The sequence below is a fragment of the Periplaneta americana genome, chromosome 1, assembly GCF_040183065.1.
Source record: "Periplaneta americana isolate PAMFEO1 chromosome 1, P.americana_PAMFEO1_priV1, whole genome shotgun sequence".
NCBI lineage: Eukaryota > Metazoa > Arthropoda > Insecta > Blattodea > Blattidae > Periplaneta > Periplaneta americana.
In genome coordinates this window covers 172,770,417-172,797,150 of record NC_091117.1, presented here as the reverse complement: position 1 = coordinate 172,797,150, position 26,734 = coordinate 172,770,417, and the positions used below count along the sequence as shown (strand labels likewise).

Here is a 26,734-nt window from a genome sequence, read left to right as displayed (position 1 = left end):
TGAATGGACGTCACATTGAGCACCTCCTATGAACAAGTGTTCAGACCTCAGAAAGTATGTGTTGTAGGACCCATGTTTATTAGACATTATTTCCTTGTTATCATCTCCTAAAATATTTGATACTTTTTTTTAACACTCTCTATTGTAGCAGATGGATTTTTTTTATTTTATTGGGTTATTTTACGACGCTGTATCAACATCTAGGTTATTTAGCGTCTGAATGAGATGGTGATAATGCCGGTGAAATGAGTCCGGGGTCCAGCACCGAAAGTTACCCAGCATTTGCTCGTATTGGGTTGAGGGAAAACCGCGGAAAAACCTCAATCAGGTAACTTGCCCCGACCGGGATTCGAACCCGAGTCACCTGGTTTCGCGGCCAGACACGCTGACCGTTACTCCACAAGTGTGGACTAGCAGATGGAGAACATGTGTAGTGTTAACCCACGTTACTGCAGTTTTGTCACTTAACGCCTGGTATCTGTAAGATTAAAATTAAAAGACCTGAAATGGTCGAAAGATCAAACTCTGACGGGAGTTCATTGCCCGAGCAAGAAACAGCATTTACAGTATCGTCAATTTCTGCATGTCTGTGTCTGCGATCTGACATATTGCATGCCCGTCAGTAAGCTCTATCAAATTTTCTTACAAAGAGATCCCTGTCAGGTAGTGCTACATCTGAAGACAGAAGCAGCCTTGTTGCAGATTTTCTGTTAGTGCTTCGATTTTTCTTGGCGTTCTTGTTCCAATCTTGTTTCATTATTACTTATCAACTCATAGAAACAAAACCACCTTTATAGTTAAAATGTGTCGTGAATTAAAATAATTAGACTGTCGTCCTTGGGATTTGTTTATTTAAAAGGTTAAAAGTTCAGTCGTTAAGATTGGGCAATTTAACTGCTGTATAATTGTTATAAATTTATAAAGGAATCCAGAACTAAGATAGACTGGTTATGAACTGAAAGGGCATGGGTTCAATGCCGTGAGGAGGGGAGAAAATTTTCCTCTGGGCAATAACGTCCAGAACGACTGGAGGACTGTTGGTTAAGGTAGCAGGAGCGCAATGATGGCCTTTACGCAATGTCACAATATACATTGCTACACTTCATGCGCCTTGGCGACATACAGCAGAACGTGTCTTCTCTTGTTGAGAATTTACATTTAGAAACATGATAATAAAAAGGTAAAGTCATTTTACACAGGTTATGATGTAGTATTTGTTAGAAGATTAAAATTGAGATAAAACCTAATAATTTTATCCTTCTAGGGAGAAGATCTAAAAATATCAATATTCATGCACGTACAGAAGAATTATAGGAACACATACTTAGTGGTCAGTAATAATAATAATAATAATAATAATAATAATAATAATAACAATAATAATAATAATAATAATAAGAATAATAATAAATTATTCAGCGTGGCAATTAATGTTTCTATATACTCCTAACTGAACCGTTGAGTAAACATATTACATTTTGTCCGACAGAACAACAAAAAAGTTCTCCTTATAATTTACAAAACCACCTCTTACTGCTTGTAGAGACAGAGTTTGTAGAGCGACATGATACCGCCACTGCTTGCCTTCAGTACGTGACTGAAACACACAGCAATGTACAGGAAACTCCTCGTACCCGTTTGAATTCAATTAAATTAAATTCAATTCAATTTATTTGGCCATTAGACATACAGTTTTAGGCTTCGTCAGAATACATTGAAAAAACATATAAATACATTTAAAAAAACACTAATAATAGAAACAGTAAAATTTAAGTAATACAATGAAAACATGAAATAATTTGTAACTTTTAAATTGAAGAGAACTAACTAAATTGCAATTAAACTTATTTATTAAAATACAATTTCATACAAATTTGTGTTGAAAAACTCAGCAACAGAAAAATAATTGTAACTAATTTAAATAACTTTATTTATTAAAAAACAATTTCGTGTGAATTTATGTGAAGAAACTCATCTACAGAGTAGAAAGGATTAATTAAAAGCCAATTATAAAATCTAGCTTTGAAGCTATTGGTTGGTAACTTATAATATTGACTGGGAAGCTTATTATATAATTTCATCCCCATGACAGAAAAATTTGTACTAGTTTTATGTAATCTACAGTATGGAATATTAATTTGTTCACTATTTCTGATTTCATGATCATGTATATTGGCTTTTAATGAGTAATTGTCTATATTTTGTCGAGTGTAAAGGACTAGGTCGTATATATATATATATATATATATATATATATATATATATATATATATATATATATAAATTTATGACAATTAATATCTGTGATTGTTTGAAAAGAGGTCGACAATATTCAAGATAGTTTGATTGACATAGAATTCTAATGGCTTTCTTTTGCAAAATCAAGACGGCTCCCAATTTTGCTACCATTACCCCAGAAAATTAAGGCATACCTAATTATCGACTGAAAGAACGAAAAGTAGGCACATCTTAAATAATTTTGAGAAACACAAGTCACTAATTTTTTTAATAAATATATAACTCTTGATAATTTTGTGCATATATATTCGATATGTTTTTCCCATGTTAAACTGGAGTCTATAAAATGTCCTAGAAATTTGGTATAGTTTTGTATGTTGTCCTTTTTTATTACATGATTTAGGGTAAAAGTTATGTTGATAGTCTTCTCTTGATAAAGCAAAAAACCATTAGATTCAAAACATAAACCCATCTGTGATAGAATATGACTGGTTAGAGCATGTGTCGTGATTACACGATGTAATCACGACACCCGCTTTGGTCACGGCTGCTGTAGAACAAAAACAATCTTTACATACTACCGAATTCCTTAGGTTGAGATCTGTCTGAAGATATAACTTACTCTGTTATGTCCTGGGACGACGATTTCGAATTTAATAAATTAAAAAAAAAAAAAAAAACTTGATCATATATCAGGCTTATATTTCGATAATTCCCGTATAACTCACTTTACTTCTATACATACCTTATAATTTTCAAGGTATACTCACAGTCTAGTATATACAGTCACCGAAGCTTGAGTTTATGAGGGTACTAGGAACAATAGACTGTGCCGGTACTATTTCGCATTGTCTGTAATGAGGCGATAGTAGCGATCCTAGTGGTTAGCAACTATCTATGGATGCATATTTACTACGTACTGAGCTTCGTGACTGTATATACTAGACTGTGGTATACTATGGTTCCGCTACACCAAAAGTAAAATAAATAGATCTGTAACTTTACCAGCTATGAAAGAAAAACGCTTCTAAAATTTGTTTTCTGCCTCTATCCTAAAGTTGATAGATCATGCAATACCTCTGAAGCACAGAAATGCTCATAATTATTTGCTGAAATTAAAAGTTCCTAGACATCCTAGTAGACCCTAAGAATTGAAAATAAAAAAATGCCCATACTTAGATATGGTGTTTACTATTTTTGAGGGCAGTATAGGCTAGTTTCATAGTTCATACACGTTATGATTATTACGGGCTAAGTATAGGGTAGATTTTAGTTGTAATTCAACACCTTCGAAGCTGCAGAGACTGTTCCGAAACGGGATGAGATGAGGTGACGGTTAGTGGAATGAGAAAGCTGAGGAAACCGAAGTATTTTGGGAATGTGTCATACAGTCTCTTCGTCCTGCATTAACTCCATAGCAACTTGCCGGAATCTTAATTAGGTCTCCTTTGGTGGTATATCGTAAACTGAGCTGGGGTGGATCGATGAAGCTAAGTGTAGATTAAGCACTGAATGTTTATTTTATATATCTTAATTTCCTGTACACTTCATGTGATAAAGAATTTTAAACTTCATGCGCTATCTTATCTGCGACATGACTAACCCATCACTTATCTTGTAACGAAAAATCCCATATTTACTACTGTGTCACTAATAATGAAGTTTGAGCTAAATAAGCTCACCAAAGAATTTGAGGTTCAATCACAGGCAGATTCTGTAAGATTGTGATCGATTTTTTTTCATTCTAATTAACAGTGCAAACTTAAACATGATGCTGTTGTGAAATATAGGTACACTGTCAATACCCATTAACTCATTAGCCTCATTTCATTCACAATATGTTCTCGTATACGTAACCGAAATGACGTAAACTTAGGAACTTCTATATTAAGGTCTGTACATTGTTTGCCCCAAAATGAATAATTCGGCCTATCACAAGACAGAAGGGATACAGTTACGAAAAGTAGAAAATATAAATGAAGATGAGATCTCGCTATGCCTTTTTGGTTTGTCCTTCGTCCTTGAAGGCATAAGACAAAACAGTGCTGTAAAACTTGCTTGCGACAAATAAATCCATAATAATACAGGGTGATCCATTTGGAAATACATAAAATAAAATAAGCTGTAACATAAGAGCCTGTGGACTACTATTTATATTTCAGTGATCTGTAAATAATTCCAATAAAATTCTAGAAGAATAGGAATTTTGATCACATTAGATCACAACGTGTCCATCATTGAGCATAAAACATCGTGAAGCTAAGTCTTTATCTAAGAGTAATTTTTTCAAAATCTGAAAGATTTTCTGCTTTGAAATCATCAATATCCCTGTGTTGCTGTGTATAAACATCTTTTATAACTTAAAAAAAAAAAAAAAAAAAAAGATCGAGTGGTGTCAGGTTTAGAGACCACGTAATTGGCCTTCCACAACCGCATCAGTTGATGTCAGATGTTATTCAGAAAATTACGGACTTGCTTTTGTCCATTGAGGTGGTACCACAGTCTAGTATAGACAGTCGCGAAGCTCAATACGTAGTAAATATGCAAACATTAGATAGTTGCTCACCACTAGGGTCGCTAATATCGCCTCATTACAGGCAATGCAAAATAGTACCGTCACAGTCTATTGTTTCTAGCACCCTCAAAACTCAAGCTTCGTGACTGTATATAGTAGACTGTGGTGGTACGCCATCCTGCTGGAATACCGTATCCATGTGGTTTTCCTGTCGCAGCAATGGAATGAAAAGCAAACGTGACCCATTTCTGCAGATCGCATACTGGTAGAGTTTTACCACAGTCTAGTATATACAGTCACGAAGCTCAATACGTAGTAAATATGCATCCATAGATAGTTGCTTACCGCTAGGATCGCTAATATCGCCTCATTACAGACAATGCGAAATAGTACCGGCACAGTCTATTGTTCCTAGCACCCTCACAACTCAAGCTTCGTGACTGTATATACTAGACTGTGGTTTTACACAATGCTGACGAGTTTTGCATGGAAAACATCTTTGCATCTCTGAGGTCAGCCGTGTAAGATTCTTGAGACTTGCTGTCATAGCAGCGCTAAAAACAGTTTCAGTTTAGAGAACACACCTACATCCACTAATGCGTGAGAAGTTAACAGACCAATTTCCCTTAAACGTGCGATATCTTAACATTATCGATTGTAATTCGGAGCTCTCCGAACTCCATACTCATGGCGAAAACGACGTTGAATTGAATTCTGTAAAACATAACACGAATTTAGCTTGTTGCCTTCAGTAAACGACATTTTGTTTATTCAGTTGTTGCTAAGAGATAATTAGATTTCTTTTGTTCGTAAAAAGAATGATACAGAACCCTTGTGTTTTAACATTATTTTGAAACTGAAATAACTGTTATATCATTCATAGGCCTAATATAATTTTTATAGCAATTTTATATCTTCTCAAATGAATCAAACTGTATTATCAGACTCCATGATACATAGACCCTACTGTAAACGTAACTTATTGCCATAGCAACAACATTCCGGTAATCTATAATATAGGTCATTCGTTATCTCGTGGAGCCAAATGCTTATGTGCGCCTTAGCTCTCAGTAAGAATCTTATGGTGGGGGTAAGGGAGCTAAGCTACCTCCAAGTAGAAGTGTAGCGAGGGAGGGAGGGTTCTCAGTCCATTTTTTCCCCTTACGCGCATGTTGGTTTCACGAGATCCCGAATGGCCAATACCACTCGATAATCCGTAGAATTTATACATACCTTATTCGGGATGTACAATTTACATGTTAATATTAGGCTATGGTGTTCATGTTTATATGATATGGACTACATAACTGTCAACTTTTTTTCTTCACTGGCGAGTACTTGACTTACCCCATTGTTTCCCTTTAGGCTAGGTTAACATGCCGTACTTGTAGAATCTTTGCAACAGAGCGTTCCCTTGGAAGGTGGTCTACAGCGTACCAGTGTGATTATCATTAATGGATCAATATTATTGTGGAATGCCGGTAGGGGGAACTGGAGTACTCCGCAAACCTAGCTACCACCATCTTTGTCCACCACAAATTTTCCATGGACCCGGGATTCGAACTGGAGTTACCAGCGTAGAAAACTGATGTTCTAGCCGTTCGGTGCGCCGTAACTGTCAATCTCGAAAGGCTGAAAATGCGGGAGATGAATGTCTAAAGAAATATAAAAACACAAATACGAGTAATATATATATATATGTATATATATATATATATATATATATATATATATATATATATATATCGCATCAATATGTGAAAAGTTGCTAAGCTAAGCAGTAATGATTTAAAGACTGAATGGAGTTACTAAGCCATGGGTAGAGTCTTGTAGAAATGGTTTTATTTTTAAGGAACATTAATTTTAAAATTTGAAGATTTCGATGTTATTACCAATTTCACGGTGTTAAACCCGGTTTATTGAACACGATATTCTTATCGTGTATACATGCAGCATTTTCTGCATTTTTTTTGCAACTTGTTTATACAGTATTTTAATACACGGCTACATACATTTGTTGGCAAAATGGCTGAGCGAAGTGTTCCACCGAAGAAAAAAAGACGAATAGGCTATTACGACTATTACTTGAGATTTCGCGAATAATAGCAGTATTGCTAGAATTCGTGAAAAAACTTGAATTATGTTTATTCGCATTATTTCGCGATTCCAAATTGTGTGTGTTTTTTAAGGTTGTAGAAAGTACGTATATAAGAAATGGTGCAAATGTAGGTAATAGGCAAAATGGAGAATTCGTGTTATCGCGTCTCTTGAATTACACGGATCTCTAGCCATAGGATATTTTGTTTGATAATTCTTTACGCTTCCATTTAAGAGCGTATTATTATTATTATTATTATTATTATTATTATTATTATTATTATTGAACTCATTAAATCCAAATTTTGAATTTTCTCTTAAACGTTTTCCTTTAATTTTCCCTTCGGTTTATTATTTTTAAGAAAGACTGCACCTGGCGGGGATATACTCGTATATATTTTTTAAAGTTTAATCTGCTTTTTCGCTTTCCTCTCGACTGGAATAAAAATGTTTCGAAACTTTGTCTTCAGAATTATTCATTAAAATGAGGGTTATATCCGTTTATAACTTAGTTTCTGTATTCAATTTTAAGGATTGAACGTGAATCTATTTAAATTATCATTTTGAAGCTTGTATGTAAAAATATTGTCATTGTGTATGCAACAGTCTGTAGAGGATTAATGAGTGCCGATTGGAGTAGTTACATGAAAAGTGCGTTATGGATTCTTTTAAATTATACATAAAATGGTCTTGCCTGTGTTTTTTTTATTGGAGATCTGCGGTTCAATTCCAGGGATAGCTTATTCAGTTTCTTGTAGCTATTCTTCAAGCTCCTTAATCTGTTGAAAATGATTCGTATTACTGTTGATATTACTACTGTTATTATTGGAATGCATAGGCATTGTCACTTCTGGTAGTGTGAAATAGAAGGCCTCATGGCCTTAATTCTGCCAAAGTAAGTAAATGGGTAAATAGATATACAGGGTATAAGGGGTATAATTGCCGTCCTTTTCACAGTCGTCGGAGACGGTAGGCCTATACAGGATCAAAAAATGTCCATACAACATAGGGTCAAAAAATATATTTATTTTATTTTATTTGCGTTGTACTGCTTATATCGTTAGTAAAATTACGAAAACAATTACATCAGTAGGTATATCTAACACCTAGTATATGTGCCAATTTCTCAAACGAATTGACTTCTAAATACTGAATATGAATGAAATCTTTCCAGTTAATTTACAAGAACTGGCAATACACGGACAGCCTAATAGACGAACAGCAAAGCAGAAACCATATTGTATTACCAGAGACTATGAAAAATGCTAATACAATAATTTGGATTCAATTATTTTAGAATTACACTAGTTTCTCTATTCTCCGTATAATGAGAGCGTAAAATTGAAACACAATACGACGTTATCAAAGGACTATTGTCTTGTAATGCAATAGGAATTGATGACAAGGCCATTATATCTACCTATAGAGATACATTCCACTTATATAATGGCGTGAATCATATTTCAGTACCGCAAATAAACGATCAATTTGTCATTTATCACTAATGAATAAGCACATTTGCCATAGGAAACCTTGCAACCTCCTATATAAAGTTATCAGATAATTATATCAATCACTCAGTCGTACCGTAGTCTGGTCTGTTGATGATTTTACACTAAATCAGGAGAGGACAGAATATTTATTACATTAACAGTGCAGACATAGAGCAACTGACTACGAACTGTTAGATCCCTGGTTCAATCCCGAATTTTTGTCATTGCCGAAACTTTCATAGGGCCCAGAGGTTCATTCAGCCTCCTATCTGATTGAGTACTGAGTCATTCCCAGGGTTAAAGTCGGTCGAAGCGTGGTGCCAACTACACCACGTCATTCTAGTGCAGAAGTCATGAAGCATGGAGCTCTACCTCCATGGCTCCAAAGTGCGTTACGTGAATTGGGAAAATCATATGAAAACGAAAGTGTTCTGAATTAGTACCAATTGCTTACGTTGTGAACAAAAGTTTCGTATTTGTTCTTCCTCACATAAGCCCGCCATTGGTCCCTATCCTGAGCAAGATTAATCCAGTCTCTATCATCATATCCCACCTCCCTCAAATCCATTTTAATATTATCTTCCCATCTACGGCTCGGCCTCCCCAAAGGTCTTTTCCCCTCTGGCCTCCCAACCAACACTCTATATGCATTTCTGGATTCGCCCATACGTGCTACATGCCCTGCCCATCTCAAACGTCTGGATTTAATGTTCCTAATTATGTCAGGTGAAGGAGACAATTCGTGCAGCTCTGCGTTGTGTAACTTTCTCCATTCTCCTGTAACTTCATCCCTTTTAGCCCCAAATATTTTCCTAAGGACCTTATTCTCAAAAACCCTCAATCTCTGTTCCTCTCTCAAAGTGAGAGTCCAAGTTTCACAGCCATACAGAACAACCGGTAATATAACTGTTTTATAAATTCTAACTTTCAGATTTTTTGACAGCAGACTAGATGACAAAAGCTTCTCAACCGAATAATAACACGCATTTCCCACATTTATTCTGCATTTAATTTCCTCCCGCGTGTCATTTATATTTGTTACTGTTGCTCCAAGATATTTGAATTTTTCCACCTCTTCGAAGGATAAATCTCCAACTTTTATAGTTCCATTTCGTATAATATTCTGGTCACGAGACATAATCATATACTTTGTCTTTTCGGGATTTACTTCCAACCTTATCTCTTTACTTGCTTCAAGTAGAATTTCCGCGTTTTCCCTAATCGTTTGTGGATTTTCTCCTAACATATTCACGTCATCCGCATAGACAAGAAGCTGATGTAACCCGTTCAATTCCAAACCCTCTGTGTTATCCTGAACTTTCCTAACGGCATATTCTAGAGCGAAGTTAAAAAGTAAAGGTATAGTGCATCTCCCCGCTTTAGCCCGCAGTGAATTGGAAAAGCATCAGATAGAAACTGGCCTATATGGACTCTGCTGTAAGTTTCACGTTTCGCTAAGACACATTTTAATTAATCGAACTAATTTCTTGGGAATACCAAATTCAATAAGAATATTATATAAAACGTCTCTCTTAACCGAGTCATACACCTTTTTGAAATCTATGAATAACTGATGTACTGTACCCTTATACTCCCATTTTTCTCCAATATCTGTCGAATACAAAAAATCTGATCAGTAGTCGATCTATTACGCCTGAAACCACACTTATGATCCCCAATAATTTCATCTACATATGGAGTTAATCTTCTCAAAAGGATATTCGACAAAATTTTGTACGACGTCAACAAAAGTGATATTCCTCGAAAGTTACTACAGTTAGTCTTGTCCCCCTTCTTAAAGATAGGTACGATTATGGACTCCTTCCATTGTTCTGGTACAATTTCCTTTTCCCAAATTGCAAGTACAAGTTTATAAATTTCGCTAGATAATACGCTTCCACCCACTAGTATTAATTCTGCTGGAATTTGATCAATACCTGGAGACTTGTACTTTTTCAGATTTCCTATCGCAATTTCGACTTCAGAAAGTGTGGGTTCCGGTATAAATGGCTCAGAGTTTGTATTTGAATTTCGTCCCGATCATTTCTACTTGGCCTATGTATATTTAGTAGTTGCCCAAAATAGTTTTTCCATCTGTTAAGGATTGAATGAGAGTCTGCAAGCAAGTCACCATTCTCATCCTTGATCACGTTTACCCTTGCCTGATATCCATTTTTAAATTCCTTTATAAAATCTCGAATGTTTTTATTATTACTATTTGTTTCTACCTCATTAAGTTTTTCTTTCAAGTAATTCCTCTTTTTATGCCTAAGTGTACGACTTGCTTCCCGTCTTTCATTGAAATAATTATCTCTATTCTTCTCAATTGGATCCTGTAAGAATTTCAATTTTGCCTGTTTCCTTCTATCTACTGCAATGAAACAATCTTCATCAAATCATGGTTTCTTTTTCTTAGTTTCGTGATAACCTATGCTCTGCTCAGCTGAAATTTTGATATTATCTATCATCATAAAAAACAGCTTGTTACGAAACCTAACAATAAGCCACGCAATCTATAGGCCCAATAAATCACTCATAGGCTATAATGATCATCCCAGTGTTTTCTTTACTTAATATGCGAGTTCGTTTTCCGTCAGTTTTATGGGCTAATATTTTTCTGGTTTCTTTCTGTAATCCAAGCAATTAGTATGAGTAATTAGGATAAATACTCCAAATTATCAAGTACAAATCCTGCTTAGAACGCTAAAATATGGTGTCATTTTGGAGTCTTTGCTACAGAAACTGAAACTATGTTAGCTGATATCCATCCTTCAGTTCAGATTAAAGTAAAGTAAAGTAAAGTAAATCCATGGCGCTACAGCCCATGAAGGGCCAAGACCGACCAGCTGGCTGCTGGCCTCACGTCCACATGCCAAAGCAGAGGTGGACGATCATCCAAACAGTATGGAGGTATCATGTGGTTAGCACGATGATCCCCCCAGCCGTTATAGCTGGTTTGCGAAACCGAATTTTCGCTACCTATCGTAGCTCCTCAAGTGCATCACGATGCTAGGTGGACACCGGTTCCATACACTGGCCGAAATTTCATGAGAAAATTTCTTCCCCCATCAGGACTCGAACCAGCGCGCATTCCGTAACGCGAGTGCTAGGCAGGATGGCTAGACCATGACTCAGTTCAGATTAAGAGATTTTAAATGTTGGTTGGTGATTTTGTAGGCTCGCTACTGAGGAATGTGGATTGAATAGTTTCAAAATGCAGGATAAGCAGGTATTAGTGGTGTTAGACTGTGACTTCCTGAGGTTATGAGGGAGAAATGCGTATTGAGAAAATGTAATTACACTGTTAGCAGCCATGTGGAAAATTAACATCGCTCTACCGAGTCTCTTCCTTGTCTCGCGACTTAATACTGTTTCTAGGGAGAACCAGTGGTATAAACAATTTGTTGTCAAGTTAACGTGTGGCCTTGCTTTATGGCAACGTAGTTGTTTCCTCACGAAGGCTGTAAAACATTTAAACAACTGTTTAGATGTGGCCATTATAAAAGCACACTTTAGCTTAGTTTCTTTTTAATATCAACATGACCTCAATACGACAGGAAATAAAATGTTCGTAAAGCCAATGTTTTTCAAAGTTTTGACGGTAACAAATACACATTGCTCTGAGAATGCCAAATCTAAGATATCTAAAAAATATTTGTTTAAATTACGGTATTTTATTTTCTTTCTTTTCTGATAACTGTAGATAGGTATAATATGAAATATCATATTCTAAACCAGTGGTCGTCAGCACTCGCTGAAATGTGCAATGGGTACGCAGTGCTGTCCCCCATGCACTGTCGTGCAACAGGGAGAGATAGAGAGCATACCCGCTAGCAGCTACGGAGTGCACCCTACTGCACTGCGTTTTCCGCGGGTAATAGAGACTAGCCCCAGCGTGCTCAGTGCTGACGACCCCTGTTCTAAACCATTCCTGCTAGCGGTATGGGAACAAGGATTTTAACAACTCACTACTATCTCTAAAGTGTAATTCTGCAGTGCTTGGGAAAAGTGACATAAGTCAGTTTCCACAAACCTTTTTTGATCATTTATTGACAACTTACACTGGTTTATGTCGATTTGATTTTTTATGTATGAATTATTGTAATGGAAGAAATACTTACGTACTTTTTTCCAAGCGAACAGATGTTCCGTAAGTTGTCAATAAATTATCAAAAAAGGTTTGTGGAAACTGACTTATATCACTTTTCCCAAGCACTGCAGAATTAACGTCCAAAATATTTTCATATGTCATAATGTTTTCGTAAAATTTTCATATTTCATAAAAGTCGCTTTTATTTTTCGTATTTTACACGATCCCCCCCCCCCCCGCATAAATAATTCTATAACCACCATTGAACTGGCTTTCTAGACATACACAATAGAAATGTTTTCCTGGGAACACTTGTAAAAATCCAAGCCACTCATTCGACAATATTCCGGGATTCCCAAGGGCAAGAGTTAACTGAAAAGACTTTCACTGGATTCAAAAGAACGAGCAACAGTGGAATAGGACCCATTTATTTTGTTTAGGCTTATCAAATTCATTGGCGGTCTCTAGTAGTAACACATATTTTCATTCATCATCTATGTCAATTTTCCAGATCTGTTAACTTGAAAACTGACGTACCGTACGTAATGTTTTTATTCGTTCTGTGACAGAGGAATGAGCTGTTCAGTGCACTATAGTGTGAAGGAATGCAAAACATTTGTTCACTTTTCTTTGTTTACATTTTTCTGCAGCGTCATATTGACCTTCATTTCTTCAGACTATAATAATGCCAACTGCAGTAAACTTGAACAGCTGTTCTGATTAAAGATAAATTAATACAGACACCAACAATTCTTACACAATTTATTTCTCTTTCCTTCCATTTCTTTTGTCTTCTCCTTTCTCCAATTTTCTCTGGATCTTCTTGATTTTCCTTCTTTTCTTCTCTCTTTCCATTCATTTCTCTTTCATTTGTTATTTCCTATTTCTTTTCAACTCTTCCATAATTCCAGTTTTCTTTGCTATCTTCACCCTTTTCTTCTTTCGTACTCTCCAAGTCTTTCTTACTCCCCACTTCTTTCTTCCTGTACTCTTTACCTCTTCTTCTTTGCTCTTCATTTTTCTTCTTCCTTGCTCTTCGCCTCTTTCTTCTTTCTTACTCTTCACCTCTTCCTTGTTCTTCACCCTTTTCTTCTTCCATGCTCTTCACCTCTTTCTTTTTTCATGCTCTTCACCTCTTTTTCCTTGCTCTTCAACTCTTTCTTCTTCTTTGCTCTTCATCTCTTTCTTCTTTTTTGCTCTTCACCTCTTTCTTCTTCTTTGCTCTTTACCTCTTCTTCCTTGCTCTTGACTTCTTACTTCTTCCATGCTCTTCACCGCATTCTTTTTCTTTGCTCTTCAACTTTTTCTTCTTCCGTGGTCTTCTTCCTTGCTCTTCACCTCTGCTCTTCACCTCTTTCTTCTTCTTTGCTCTTCACCTCTTTCTTCTTCCTTGGTCTTCACCCCTTTCTTCTTCTTTGCTCTTCACCTCTTTCTTCTTCCATGCTCTTCACCTCTTTTTCCTTGCTTTTCACCTCTTTCTTCTTTGCTCTTCACCTCTTTCTTCTTCCATGCTCTTCACCTCTTTTTCCTTGCTCTTCACCTCTTTCTTCTTCTTTGCTCTTCAACTCTTTCTTCTTCTTTGCTCTTAACCTCTTTCTTCTTCTTTGATCTTTACCTCTCCTTCCTTGCTCTTCACTTCTTTTTTCTTCCATGCTCTTCACCTCTTTCTTTTTCTTTACTCTTCAACTCTTTCTTCTTCCTTGCTCTTCGCCTCTTCCTTGTTCTTCACCTCTTCTTCTATGTTCTTCACCTCTTTCTTCTTTGCTCTTCACATCTTTCGTCTTCTTTGCTCTTTTTCTTTCTTCTTCTTTGCTCTTCAACTCTTTCTTCTTCCTTGCTCTTTACCTTTTTACTTCTTTGCTCTTCCCTTCTTTCTTCCTTATTCTTTACTCTTCACCTATTTTTTCTTCTATACTCTTCACCTCTTTTTTCTTCTTTACTCTTCACTTCTTTCTTCTTTCTTACTTTTCGTCTCTTTCTTCCTCGTTTCTTTTTCCTTACCCTTTATGTCGCTCTTTCTTACTCCTTTTCACCTCTTACTTTTTTGACCCCTCACTTTTTTCCCCTCTCCCTCTCACTTTCTTACTCCTCTCCTTCTTTCTTGCTTCTCTCCCTGTCTGTCGTTCTTGCTCCTATCCCTCTGTCTTGCTTCTCACACTTCCTCTCTATCTCTAGGAGGATGACTAGAAATTTATTCACCGAAAAGAATATGTAGATAAAGGGTATAGTTGCGCATGCACAAAGCTTTGTACTGTATGAAAATAAGGGAGGCATTTTGGTAATTGCTACCATTATACTAGCCTATAACCATCTAGCATCCCATAGGAAAGATTGGAGAATGCTCGATTTGCAGTCCCTTGGGCAGAAAACTATGAATGAATTAATCAAATAACTTATAGGCGCGTTAGGCCTTTATTACCGCCATTCACTAGTGACCAAGAGAGCTAGACATACAGCCGTCTTGCTAGTGACAGTGAAATTCACGATTGTAGGTTCTGTTGCACGTCAGAATTAACTGAATGACTCATACCTCAGCATCTAAACAAGTTTAAGATTTGATTATGTTTAACTTTTAACTACATTCCTTGTATACGGAGTTTTAAAATTACAAGGAATTTGGGAAATACATACGTTAAATGTTAAATGAAAGTAAAAATAAGCAAAAGAGTATAATTGGAGATTTTTTGAAGAGAAAACAATAGAGAGTGTATGAACCTGTAAAAGAGTATGTCTGGTCACTCTACCACAGTCTAGTATATGCAGTCACGAAGCTTGAGTTGTGAGGGTGCTAGGAACAATAGACTGTGCCGGTACTATTTCACATTATCTGTAATAAGGCCATATTAGCTATCCTAGTGGTTAGCAACTATCTATGGTTGCATATTTACTATGTATTGAGCTTCGTGACTGTATATACTAGACTGTGATTCTACTATTCCTCTTGCTCTTCTCTACTCTCTCATTTGCTCTTTCTTTCTTCTCTTCCCCCTCAATCTTTCATGCTTTTCTTCTCCTTCTTCCTTTATAATCTTTCTCTGATGTTCCTTGTACTTGCTGCTGTTCACTCTTTCTGCTTCTCATGGTATTCATATTTCCTGTTTTCTCCTTTATCCTTTTTCTTCTTCTTTTTTCAAATTCCTTGCTTTGCTAATTGCAAAAACTCCCGTTTGCATCTTGACCATATGTGATATTGGCTTTGTGGAAGGTTGTTGTGTTGAGATGCATTAGTTTTAAGACAAATTTAACAAACAACTTGTTTCAAATTCGAAAATCTTTTCAATTGTACGTGTTCAACACAATGTTTTTTTTATTATGGAATTGTGAACGATATTAAATTATTTAACTCCTGTGGTAACTTGGAGATTGTCTTGTTATATAACATTTAATTTTTTTCAGGGTGCTCGGGTATGGATCCGACATCCTACACAAGTCTGGGAAGGTGCCGAAGTTGTTCAAGACTATAAGGGGTCAACGATTAAAGTTCGAACTGAAGATGCAGATGTAAGTTACACAAGTACTATGATCTTAATGAGTTCATCAGCTCTTCAAATAGGAATTTTAAAAATATTCAGAGAATATTGAATATGAAGAATTAGCCTGTCTAATATATACAAGGTGAACCATAAGTAATGTCATTAATTTCGGAGGGTTATTCTTTGAGATATTTAAAACTAAAAACTTTAATACAATTTTGCTCGTTTTTACTTCCTTTCCGAGATAAAAATTGTTTTACAGTATGTAAAACATTTCATAGCGTGTTTTGGGAAAGGCATTGATATAATTTCAAATATGCTCGTCAATTTAAGAGATCAGTATATTATGATGACTATTACACTCTTACTACGTCATACTACTTTTGACCAATAAAACGGTACGAAAGGACGTATTTCAACCAATCATGGCTGCTTATCGCACAATTTTATCGCGTCCCTAGCATTTGTTTATTTGTTTGCCAACATTTGAAACTGCGCTGGTCTGGACGTCAAAAAAAAAATATATATATAAAATTACAAACCACTCCAGTCGATGCACAGCAGTTTCAAATATGACTCGCATTGGCATTCAAGAACAAGAATTAATAAAAATCACTGATCATACCTATGCATCTTCTGAAATCCTATTTACAAATAAATGAAGAGCACCATTCGGAAATCCTGAATAGGTTGAATACACCATGTAGGCCTAAATCAACGAGTTCCACTTCTATTACGCACACGTCCAATATAACATCAATTGAACCACCAACCACATTCAAATTTGAAAATTGTACATTGAATAATTATTCCTTTTAAAATTATTCATTCGGAAATCCTGAATAAGTTGAATACACCATGTAGGCCTAAATCAACGAGTTCCACTTCTATTACGCACATGTCCAATATAACAATTGAACCACCAACCACATTCAAATTTGAAAATTGTACATTCAATAATTATTCCTTTTAAAATTATTCATGTTTATTTTTTATGTCATCGTCGTTAATTAAAACTTTTCTAACACTTGTGTATATTATTTAGGTTATGTTATAGCTTCTGCTATATGATATTATGGATAGTCACGTATCAGAGATTGTTTAATACTGAGATTTATTGAAAATCATCTGTCAAGTGACGTTGATTACTGGGATCCGGATGATTGAAGTGGAATGCAAATGTTTTAATAAAAACGAAACTGAATCATCAAACTCTTCTTGACTAGTAACCGTCTACAGAGTTCAATGGAGATCCCATAGTTGGCCCAACTGCCATCTTGCGTAATGGTGCAATAATACATTTGAAGACAGGTTTATTTTCGTAAGTCAATTAATATTTTATTGTATTGGAGTACTTTGTTGCTTATAATCTTTATATACTTTCTTCTAATCGTGTAATAGTCAATTAAATCCCACTCGAGTTTTGATTTTCTCTAGATAAATCAAAACCTCTAGCGAGATTACTGTTGATAAATTATTGAGAGAAGTTTAGTTTCCTCCTTTAAATCAGAAATTTGGACCGAAGAAATGTAACATTTTAAAATTCCTTTTCAGAACGAAAAGTTACATTTGTTTAGATCAAATTTCTCCACATTTAAAGGACAAAACTAAAATTCTTTCAACCATTTATTACCATAATATACGGGTCTTTTAATTGTCTGAGTATATTGGGAATTAATTCAGTAGGTTTTCCAAAATAACACTATGAAATGTTTCATATAAAATAATTTTTTTTCTTGAAAGGAAGCAAAAACGGACAAAATTATATTTAACTTTTTTGTTTTAAATATATCTCGAGAAACCAACCCTAAAATTAATGATGTTACTTACGGTTCTCCATGTGTAGTAAATAACTTGTGTGGTATTTGGTAATATTAAATTATCTTCATTTTTTCCAATAAAATTCTTTGAAACATGATATCCATATGTTATAGTGGAAATGTCTACAAAATATTCCGTCAGTAATGAAATTGCTGCAGTTATTTGACTTCGGATTTTGATGTGAAACATTTGACGAAATATTAGTTTACTTTTTCAGACATTCTTAAAATTAACTTTTCTCTGAAGATTGTGAAGTTATATTTTCAGGATTTTTGATACGAAGTAACTGTTCAAGAAAAGAATAGTTATTTCTCATACAGTGCGTTCGTAGCTCGGCCGGACCACTAAAACATTCAAATTTGAAAATTGTACTTTCAGTAATTGTTCCTTTTAAAATTATTCATGTTTATTTTTTATTGCATCATCCTTAATTAAAAGTTTTCTTGTTTATTTCATCATCCCTAATTAAAACTTTTCTAACACTTGTTTATAATATTTAGGTTATCTTATAATGGTCCGGCCGAGCTACGAACTCACTGTATAATGGTAATTAATAATTGCAGAATAAAAATCCTGCAGTTGTGATAATCATGTTAACTAATATCTTGCACTGTTTCTTGAATGTTCGATAGGTCTACGACATTGATGTAAAATCAGATGACGACTTGCCTCCTTTACGAAACCCGGACATCTTAATAGGAGAAAATGATCTCACATCACTTTCTTACCTCCACGAACCAGCTGTGCTCTATAATCTTAAAGTTCGCTTCTGCAGGCAGAGTGCTATTTACACATATTGTGGTAAGCCCTGAGGAATTAAATCGTAGTTATTGTTAATATTTATGTACCCAGTCAAATCATAAGTTCTGTCATCCCTGACACCCTTGAATTCTGCCGTAACTATCCATGAGCGAAGAGTCTGGAACTATTTGGCTGACATAAACATTTTTACCGCAGTATTATCAGTGTCCCTCTTCTCTGTTCTCTTGTGTTGCATAAATATAAAAAGGTTTAAAAAACGTTATTTTCACACTGTTATAACTACTCAATTTCAGTCTAAGATTTGTGTACCATAATCATGAAAGCGATTCAAGCAACTTGGTACATTAGTTGACCATCTGCCGTTCTTGCGTAGTTTGAACCCAGGGAGAGGAAGAAAATTTAGAAGGGAGTCAGGAAAAATTCTGTCAGATAACAGATCTAGCACAGCAGCATCAAATGTCAACATCGAGTGTGTTCAGGACATTACATGAAGACCTTAAGCTCAGGGGTTATCGCCACAATGCAGGTCACTTACTCATCTCTCGTCTTCAGAAGGTCTGGCTGGAGAGAACATGGACCCTACTTCGGAAGTGTACCAAAAGTAAATACCGAAGCGTGCTTTCCACAGACGAGAAATTTTCAATATCGAGGAGAAATTCAACTGTAAAAATGGTAGTGTACCGGTGTACCTGCTGTCGCATTGACGCTACCAGACTGCTCCAAAGGTTCTCTTCGGTAATGGTTTGGTTAGGGATGTTCTAAAATGGCTCTACTGAGGTCCATTTTTTGTGACAAGAGGTCAAAGTTAATGAAACAGGATATGCTGGAGAAGGCTGTGAATTGGATTTTCAGCCACTGGCGAAGCTCAGTTTGTTGAGGTGCTTGCCTGCCGATCCGAATTGTGCTCGGGCGTGGGTTCGATTCCCACTTTCCGAGGTTTTGCTGAACTGTAAGGCGAATGTCAGGTAATCTTTGGTGAATCCTCAGCCTCATCTCGTCAAATACCATCTCGCTGTTACTAATCCTATCGACGCTAAATAACCTAGTAGTTGATACAGCGTCGTTAAATAACCTAGTAGTTGATACAGCGTCGTTAAATAACCAAGTTAACAAATTGGATTTTTCAGCAAGACTCTGCTCAACTTAAAAGGCAAAGTGAACACAAGACTGGATTAAGGAGAATGTGAGGGGCTTAATCATCATAAAGAATGACTGTTATCAAGCCCAGACCTCAACACCCTGTACGACATTTTAGAAAGTAGTACCTGCTCTTCCAAAAACATATGCATAGACATTTTGCTAGCCCTTGCTACGAGCGTGCGAAACTAGCCCTGGCTATCAACTGGTTACTTGTACAGGATTCATATCATATCATATATCACTAACACTGGTTTATGAATACGAAAAACGTTAGTTCGCTGATCATCCACCGGAACCCCGTGCTAAGAATGTCTATGACCATGGCCCATAGAGTCCCTCAAAAAATTCCCGAGGCAAGCAGTAATCAATTTAGATAAAAACATACGTACATGGATAGATGAATGGCCATGATGTGAAGGATTGTGTTAATACTAAGGGTGGACATAAGTCCACCACTGTGAAGTAACGATTAGCGCATCTGGCAGTGAAATGAAAGGGCCTGGGTTCAGATCCTGGTTGGGGTTTTTTCCGGGGTTTTCCGTCAACTAATTGAAATAGAATTGCTGGATAACTTCCGGTATTAGACCTCGAACTCATTTCGGCATCATTAATTCACATATCATCATCCATACCATAGCCTGGGTTAAGTTTACGGTGCAGAGTACTATACTTGTACAAAAGTGCGGCTGTTCGGCTATGCAGTCATTCACAGAATAGGAGTTGTAAGCACAATAAGCCTCAGAGGCTGCAGTACAAGCCTTTGAGTTTCTCCTGCCTACAAGATAGAGAGATAAAAAAAAGATGGACATTTCGAATGAATTTATGCTTCAATTTTTTTTTTACAAGAAATGCTTTACTACGTGCTTACAAAAGTTTAATCACATTGTTTTCATTTCCTGTAATTATTCTTCAGAGTGATGACAGAACTTATGAATTGCATAGGTATATTTTGACCATATGAAAGTTATACTGGGAAGTACTAATACTCGTATATAATTATCACAATAAAAGAAAGCTACACGTGAGATAACTATTGTGCATTTCTTTACATATCCAGGAAATCACTAATCTGAAGAATATATTTTTCCACCTTTTCAGAAAAAAAAATCTTGTGTTAGAACTTCGGTTTGGCATTTAATAAGTAATGATGTGAATCCATTGTAAATCTTCATTGATCTCGTATCTCATCCTGTATAAAACTAACATATGTTTGTGCAGTGGTTTCGGATCCGAACTGTATGGTGTGTGGGATAGAAATTACCATCATTATTCTGAGTTGTTCTACACAAAAAAATGCATTGCAAGACTAAATCTATTGAATAAGTTTCTCTCTCTGTAAGTTTGCAGTAGGGTTCACAACATAACTTCTTCAGTTTCTTTCTATCATATTGCATGACAAATATGCGGAGGAAAGAATACATAGTATCTTAATAAAATAATGCATTGCCTCATACGAAAGGAGTACATAGTTTCTCATAATGCATGATCTCACATTGCACGTCTCTGCAGGTAGAGCATGGAAAAGAATTGTTGGGAACATCTGACTCATTTCCCTACAGTCTGGACTGGAATGTTAAGCCTGTCATTGACTTCATTAAGGATTAGATGATATGGCGAGCAATGACAGAATGAGAATATCAGGGCAAGCCGAAGTACTCGGAGAAAACCTACTCACAGATGCTTTGTCCACCAAAGATCTCTCATGATCTGTTCGGGGTCAATCTTTTGACGAGTAGCTGTCACCTGATTTAAGGAGTTAGGTACAGCTTACAGCAGTAAAATTTTTGGAAATATTCAACATTCTTTTCCTCCATTATTGTATCTTGTACAATAATGAAAATTGGTATGTATAAAACACTGTCCTTCTGCTATATGAAGAAAAATATTCTTACGATTTAAAAAAACTTATATATTCAAAATTCAAAATTTGCAGTTCACTGTATAGTGATGAAGTGTTTCCCTCATAATTCATAAACTTGTAAACTTTTCACGTTCTCTTTCTTTTATTTTATTGCTGAAACTCATGTTTACAATATCATGCTCTTTCAACTATATTCCTTAATAAATAATATATTTTTTTTTATTTTGTGTTAGAGGAAAATACTGATATTTGACCATTTTGTAAAATTAATTTTTTTATGAGACAATCTATCAAAGATAGAGAAGTGATCTTTCATCATATCGTAGATACGACATGCATTAATACAGACAAGAAATTTCATCACAAAATGTTGGACAGTTTTTGAGTTACGTGAGAATGCTTTATCACTGCACAGTGAACTGAATTTTGAAAGAAAAAAAAAAAAAAGTAAATAATTTTTTTAAATCGTGAAAATATTTTTTTCTTGTAGCAGAAGGACGTGTTTTACACATTCTAATGTTCATTATTGTACAAGATACAGTAACAGAGGAAAAAAAAATGTTGAATATTTCCAAAATTTTACTGCTGTAAGCTGTACCTAACCCCTTAAGTTACACCTCAACTACGTTGTAAGTCTTTGGCTTTGATATGATTTTGTTGAGATTTTAGCCACATATGTTTAATCGTTATTGTTTATATAAACTATTCATTAAAACACATACATTTTATTGACTTAACCATAAGTGTTCTTTAGCTTAAAACAACACAATGTTCATGCAAAAGTATAAGAATTTTTACTTTATATGTGTCATTGTAAAACTAGATGGATCATTGTGATTAAACAGGAATTGTGTTGGTTGCCATTAACCCTTACGATGAATTACCAATATATGGCGCTGATACTGTGTGGGCCTACAGAGGGCAGGCAATGGGTGATCTGGATCCCCACATCTTTGCTGTTGCTGAGGAAGCCTACACTAAATTGGAAAGGTGAGCAAACATAAAATCAATTTTGTGAATCCATGTTTAATCTTTCGTACACCACTTTTAACACTTGAATATAAATAATTGATTAAATGGCGATCTTACTCGTGTTAATTATGTAAGCATGTGTGGCTTACAGCTGTTTTGCTGCTACTTGACACCATCCTCAGAGCCTACTAGTTCTCGACAGACACACTAAAACACACCATAATCAAATTCTCAACACACAGATCAATTTCAGAACACACACACTATTTGACACAACTCTTCATCACACAAACGCACCCACACAACAGGCAGTGAAGTTGAGATAGTGCCGAGATCTAGTGGGCTCTGAGGATGGTGTCAAGTAGCACCGAAACAGCTGTAAGCCACACATGCTTGCATAATTAACACGAGTAAGATCGCCATTTATGAATTATTTAATTTTGTGAAATTCTTACATTTGAGTCCTAGAGGAAGAATATGATTCTGTAGTTGCTGAAGTAATTTTGTGGCTATTACTATAACCACATTGTACGAGCTGAAAAGTTCTTTGTAAATCCTCAACGCTATTTGGTAGAAGAAGATAGATTAGGTAAAGTAAGTGTTACCACTAAAACATTATATTCATTTCCAAAAACATACCCCACTAATTACTGAGAAGGTCGATATACTACAGTGTATTTGAATGACTGTTACCAGTGTAGACTAAAATAACAAGAGAGATGCATTATTAGACTCGTCTGATAGATTTTCAGTATTAGTATTTTGAAAACTCCAATCGTTAATAGCTCTCTCTAATTTCATGTAAGAGATCAAGCTACTGAAATTCAGAGTACCTATTTGTATGTTAAACATCGGCTGTGGCTGATACAGTAGTAATTGTACAAATTTGGTTTAAGTATGTTTGTAATTGGAAAATAACAAATTAACCTATGCTTTTATTGGAATCATTTTATGTTGATTGCCTTGCATTTGTTCCATTCATTGATGGTGTTCTTTCTGTCTACATAACCTCGATTATTTAATTTTTCTTCATAATAACACGAGGGAGAACAAAATGATGAAAGTAGTTGATGTGATGTTTTGTAATATTCCATATTTTCCAGTTTCCGTCCACACCTGTGGAGTAACCGTTAGCCCGTCTGGCCGCAAAACCAGGTGGCCCAGGTTCGAATCCCGGTCGGGGCAAGTTATCTGGTTGAGTTTTTTTCCAGGGTTTTCCCTCAACCCACTATGAGCAAATGCTGGGTAACTATCGTTGCTGGACCCTGGATTCATTTCACCGGCATTATCACCTTCATCTCATTCAGACACTAAATAACCTGAGATGTTGATACAGTACAGCGTCGTAAAATAACTTAAAAATAATAATAATTTTCCAGTTTCCAAACTCCAGACCCATTTGTCCACAGAATTTCGGGTGTAAATCTTTCATTAATCTCTTCTTGATCCCTCCTTTTGATGTAGACTCTGTCTTGCACACTTTTAAAATTTTCTAGCGACTCAAAAATGTCTTGAATGTTGTGTGCTATGATGAAAGAAATGAATACTGCATGTTTGAAGAATGTGACAGTTGTGAGTACGTTTGTTAGTTTAAAAATTAAAGTTTCAAGACCAAATAGGATTTATTGAGCATGTAAAACAGTTATATTACCGATTGTTTTTTATGGTTGTGAAACTTGGACTCTCACTTTGAGAGAGGAACATAGGTTAAGGGCGTTTGAGAATAAGGTGCTTAGGAAAATATTTGGGGCTAAGAGGGATGAAGTTCATTCATTCATTCATTCATTCATTCATTCATTCATTCATTCATTCATTCATTCATTCATTCATTCATTCATTCATTCATTCATTCATTCATTCATTCATTTTATTCCATAGATCTTACATGAGCAATGAAGCTTTAAGATGTGGAACAAGTCAAAATTTTACAATATTACAATTACAGTTTTTACAAATTTTTTTATAGTTTTACAGTTTAGTAATTGTCTACAATTTTTACAATTTTGTGCAATTTTTTACAATATTTTGGCGAGATGTAGTGAGATGAGGTGAGGTCCGAGGATTCGCCAAAATATTACCCGGCATTTGCCTTTTGGTTAGGGAAAACCTCGGAAAAACCCAACCAGGTAATCAACTCAAAGGGGGGTAATCAAATCAAAGGGGTTGATGCCAAGGACTCGCCATAGACTCGTCATAGACCATCCGGCTTCAGTCCCACGGCTGTAACAGGAGAATGGAGAAAGTTACACAACACAGAACTGCACGCATTGTATTCTTCACCTGACATAATTAGGAACATTAAATCCAGACGTTTGAGATGGGCAGGGCATGTAGCACATATGGGCGAATCCAGAAATGCATGTAGAGTGTTAGTTGGGAGGCTGGAGGAAAAAAGACCTTTAGGGAGACCGAGACGTAGATGGGAGGATAATATTAAAATGGATTTGAGGGAGGTGGGATATGATGATAGAGAATGGATTAATCTTGCTCAGGATAGGGACCAATGGTGGGCTTATGTGAGAGCGGCAATGAACCTCCGGGTTCCTTAAAAGGCAGTAAGTAAGTAAGGTATATGTTATGTTTATTAAGAAAAAATTTAATTTATCTTTGTTTATAATAATATATTTTATCTATGAGACATTCATTAATAATCAGTTTCAGTAATATCTAACCTATTTCATGTGTTATTGCAGCCAGATTATTCACAATTAATTTGTGTTTTGGGAATGAAAATTAATCTCTCATTCTTTTAAATGTTAATTTTACTTCATATAATCTACAATATCGTGTTTAACACTCTTCTGAAAAGAAGAAACAAAGCAGTAGAATGTGAATGTTAAATCTGTTACTATGCCTCGTCACAGCCCTTATCCAAAAGAAAATTTATTGATAAAATTCTGAGAAAATTGTTACTGTTATTGTACCAGCCACTTGCCTACTTTCAGATTTTGGTAAAAATAAATCTGCTTTTCTAACTCTACAGAATCACAGAAACTTAACTTTGAGTTACCTAATGAGAAAAGTTTCATCTGTGGAAGTCACGTTTGTTACCATCTGTAATTTAATATTGTGGTTCATCTTTTGCTATACAATTTTTTAAAATTTTAATTAGTATTAGATCATGGAAAAACTATACCTGATTCGTATCTTGTAGTATTCTATATGAAAAGTCTTCATGAAATTTTTAAGTGTATACGGTACAGAGTCTGAGTGACTGTCTTAAACTATAAGAGCTGCAATAGCATGCAGAAAAGAAGTAAGGAATGGAACACAGATATTCTGCGAAATTAAAAATGAGAATGATGGCATTAGTGATGACTGATGGTTAATTACACGATTATGTTTTCTTTTCTCTGTTCTTTGACTTTGTCTTTTTGTTGATATATTTAGGGAAGAAAAGGACCAATCAATCATTGTGTCAGGAGAGTCTGGTGCTGGAAAAACTGTATCTGCAAAATATGCTATGCGATACTTTGCTACTGTTGGTGGTTCATCTACAGAAACGCAAGTTGAGAAGAAAGTGCTTGCATCTAGTCCCATCATGGAAGTAAGTATGGAGGATGAAGCATTAGAAATAATGATAATCATAATGATAATGATGATAACCATCACTATCATCCATTTATGAATTTAAGTCGAAAGTTGGTCTGTTCGGTTACAATATAACTATCAAAATGCTCTTGGGAGATTTTTCCAGTTAACTTTCTCCCTTTCGATTAATAAGTTTGTATCTGGATTAGATGCTTATGCTTTCCATCATTATGAATTTAATATTAGTTCATCAAATAATATAGTCATCTTATTCATGATTCAAAATGTATTATTGCGCAATGTTTCACTTACTCTTATCGAATTTGTAATTTATACAAATTTTATACAAAATTTTACATCAGTCACAAGGGATTGAAAGACGTCAGGCTTTTGAAATGACTGATTAAAAGTTAAGAGGCAGTAGATTGATTGATTTCATGAGGGCTAGATCCGAAATAGATCCTTGCACTTAGAAACAGCCTATTGTATGATGATTATATGAGTCCAACAGATGTCTCGGGTGACATTCATGAATCTGACACTGACAGGCAGGCCATCCTTCCCGGAACTCAAAGCCCTTAGAACCTAGGTCAGTATCGGAAATCTATACTACCCTCAGACATCACTTTAGCCTATTTTTACTATTACAGATGATAGATGAAATGGGGGTGGGGGAGTGGAGTGTGTTGGTGGAATGAAAGAGGAAAACGGAAGTACCCCAAGAAAAACTCTGCATAATAT

At 35.5% G+C, this 26,734-nt stretch overlaps 1 protein-coding gene across 2 annotated transcripts in view; it reads left to right on the top strand.

The window, feature by feature from the left end:
• didum (dilute class unconventional myosin) overlaps positions 1 to 26,734 on the top strand; it is a 190,211-nt gene that overhangs the window by 93,462 nt on the left and 70,015 nt on the right. For both annotated transcript variants that reach the window (XM_069832090.1, XM_069832089.1), the window contains exons 2-5: positions 15,830 to 15,934; positions 18,360 to 18,528; positions 22,336 to 22,480; positions 25,853 to 26,009. In XM_069832090.1, the coding sequence (XP_069688191.1) occupies positions 15,830 to 15,934; positions 18,360 to 18,528; positions 22,336 to 22,480; positions 25,853 to 26,009 (576 nt within the window). The remainder of the gene's footprint in view (positions 1 to 15,829; positions 15,935 to 18,359; positions 18,529 to 22,335; positions 22,481 to 25,852; positions 26,010 to 26,734) is intronic.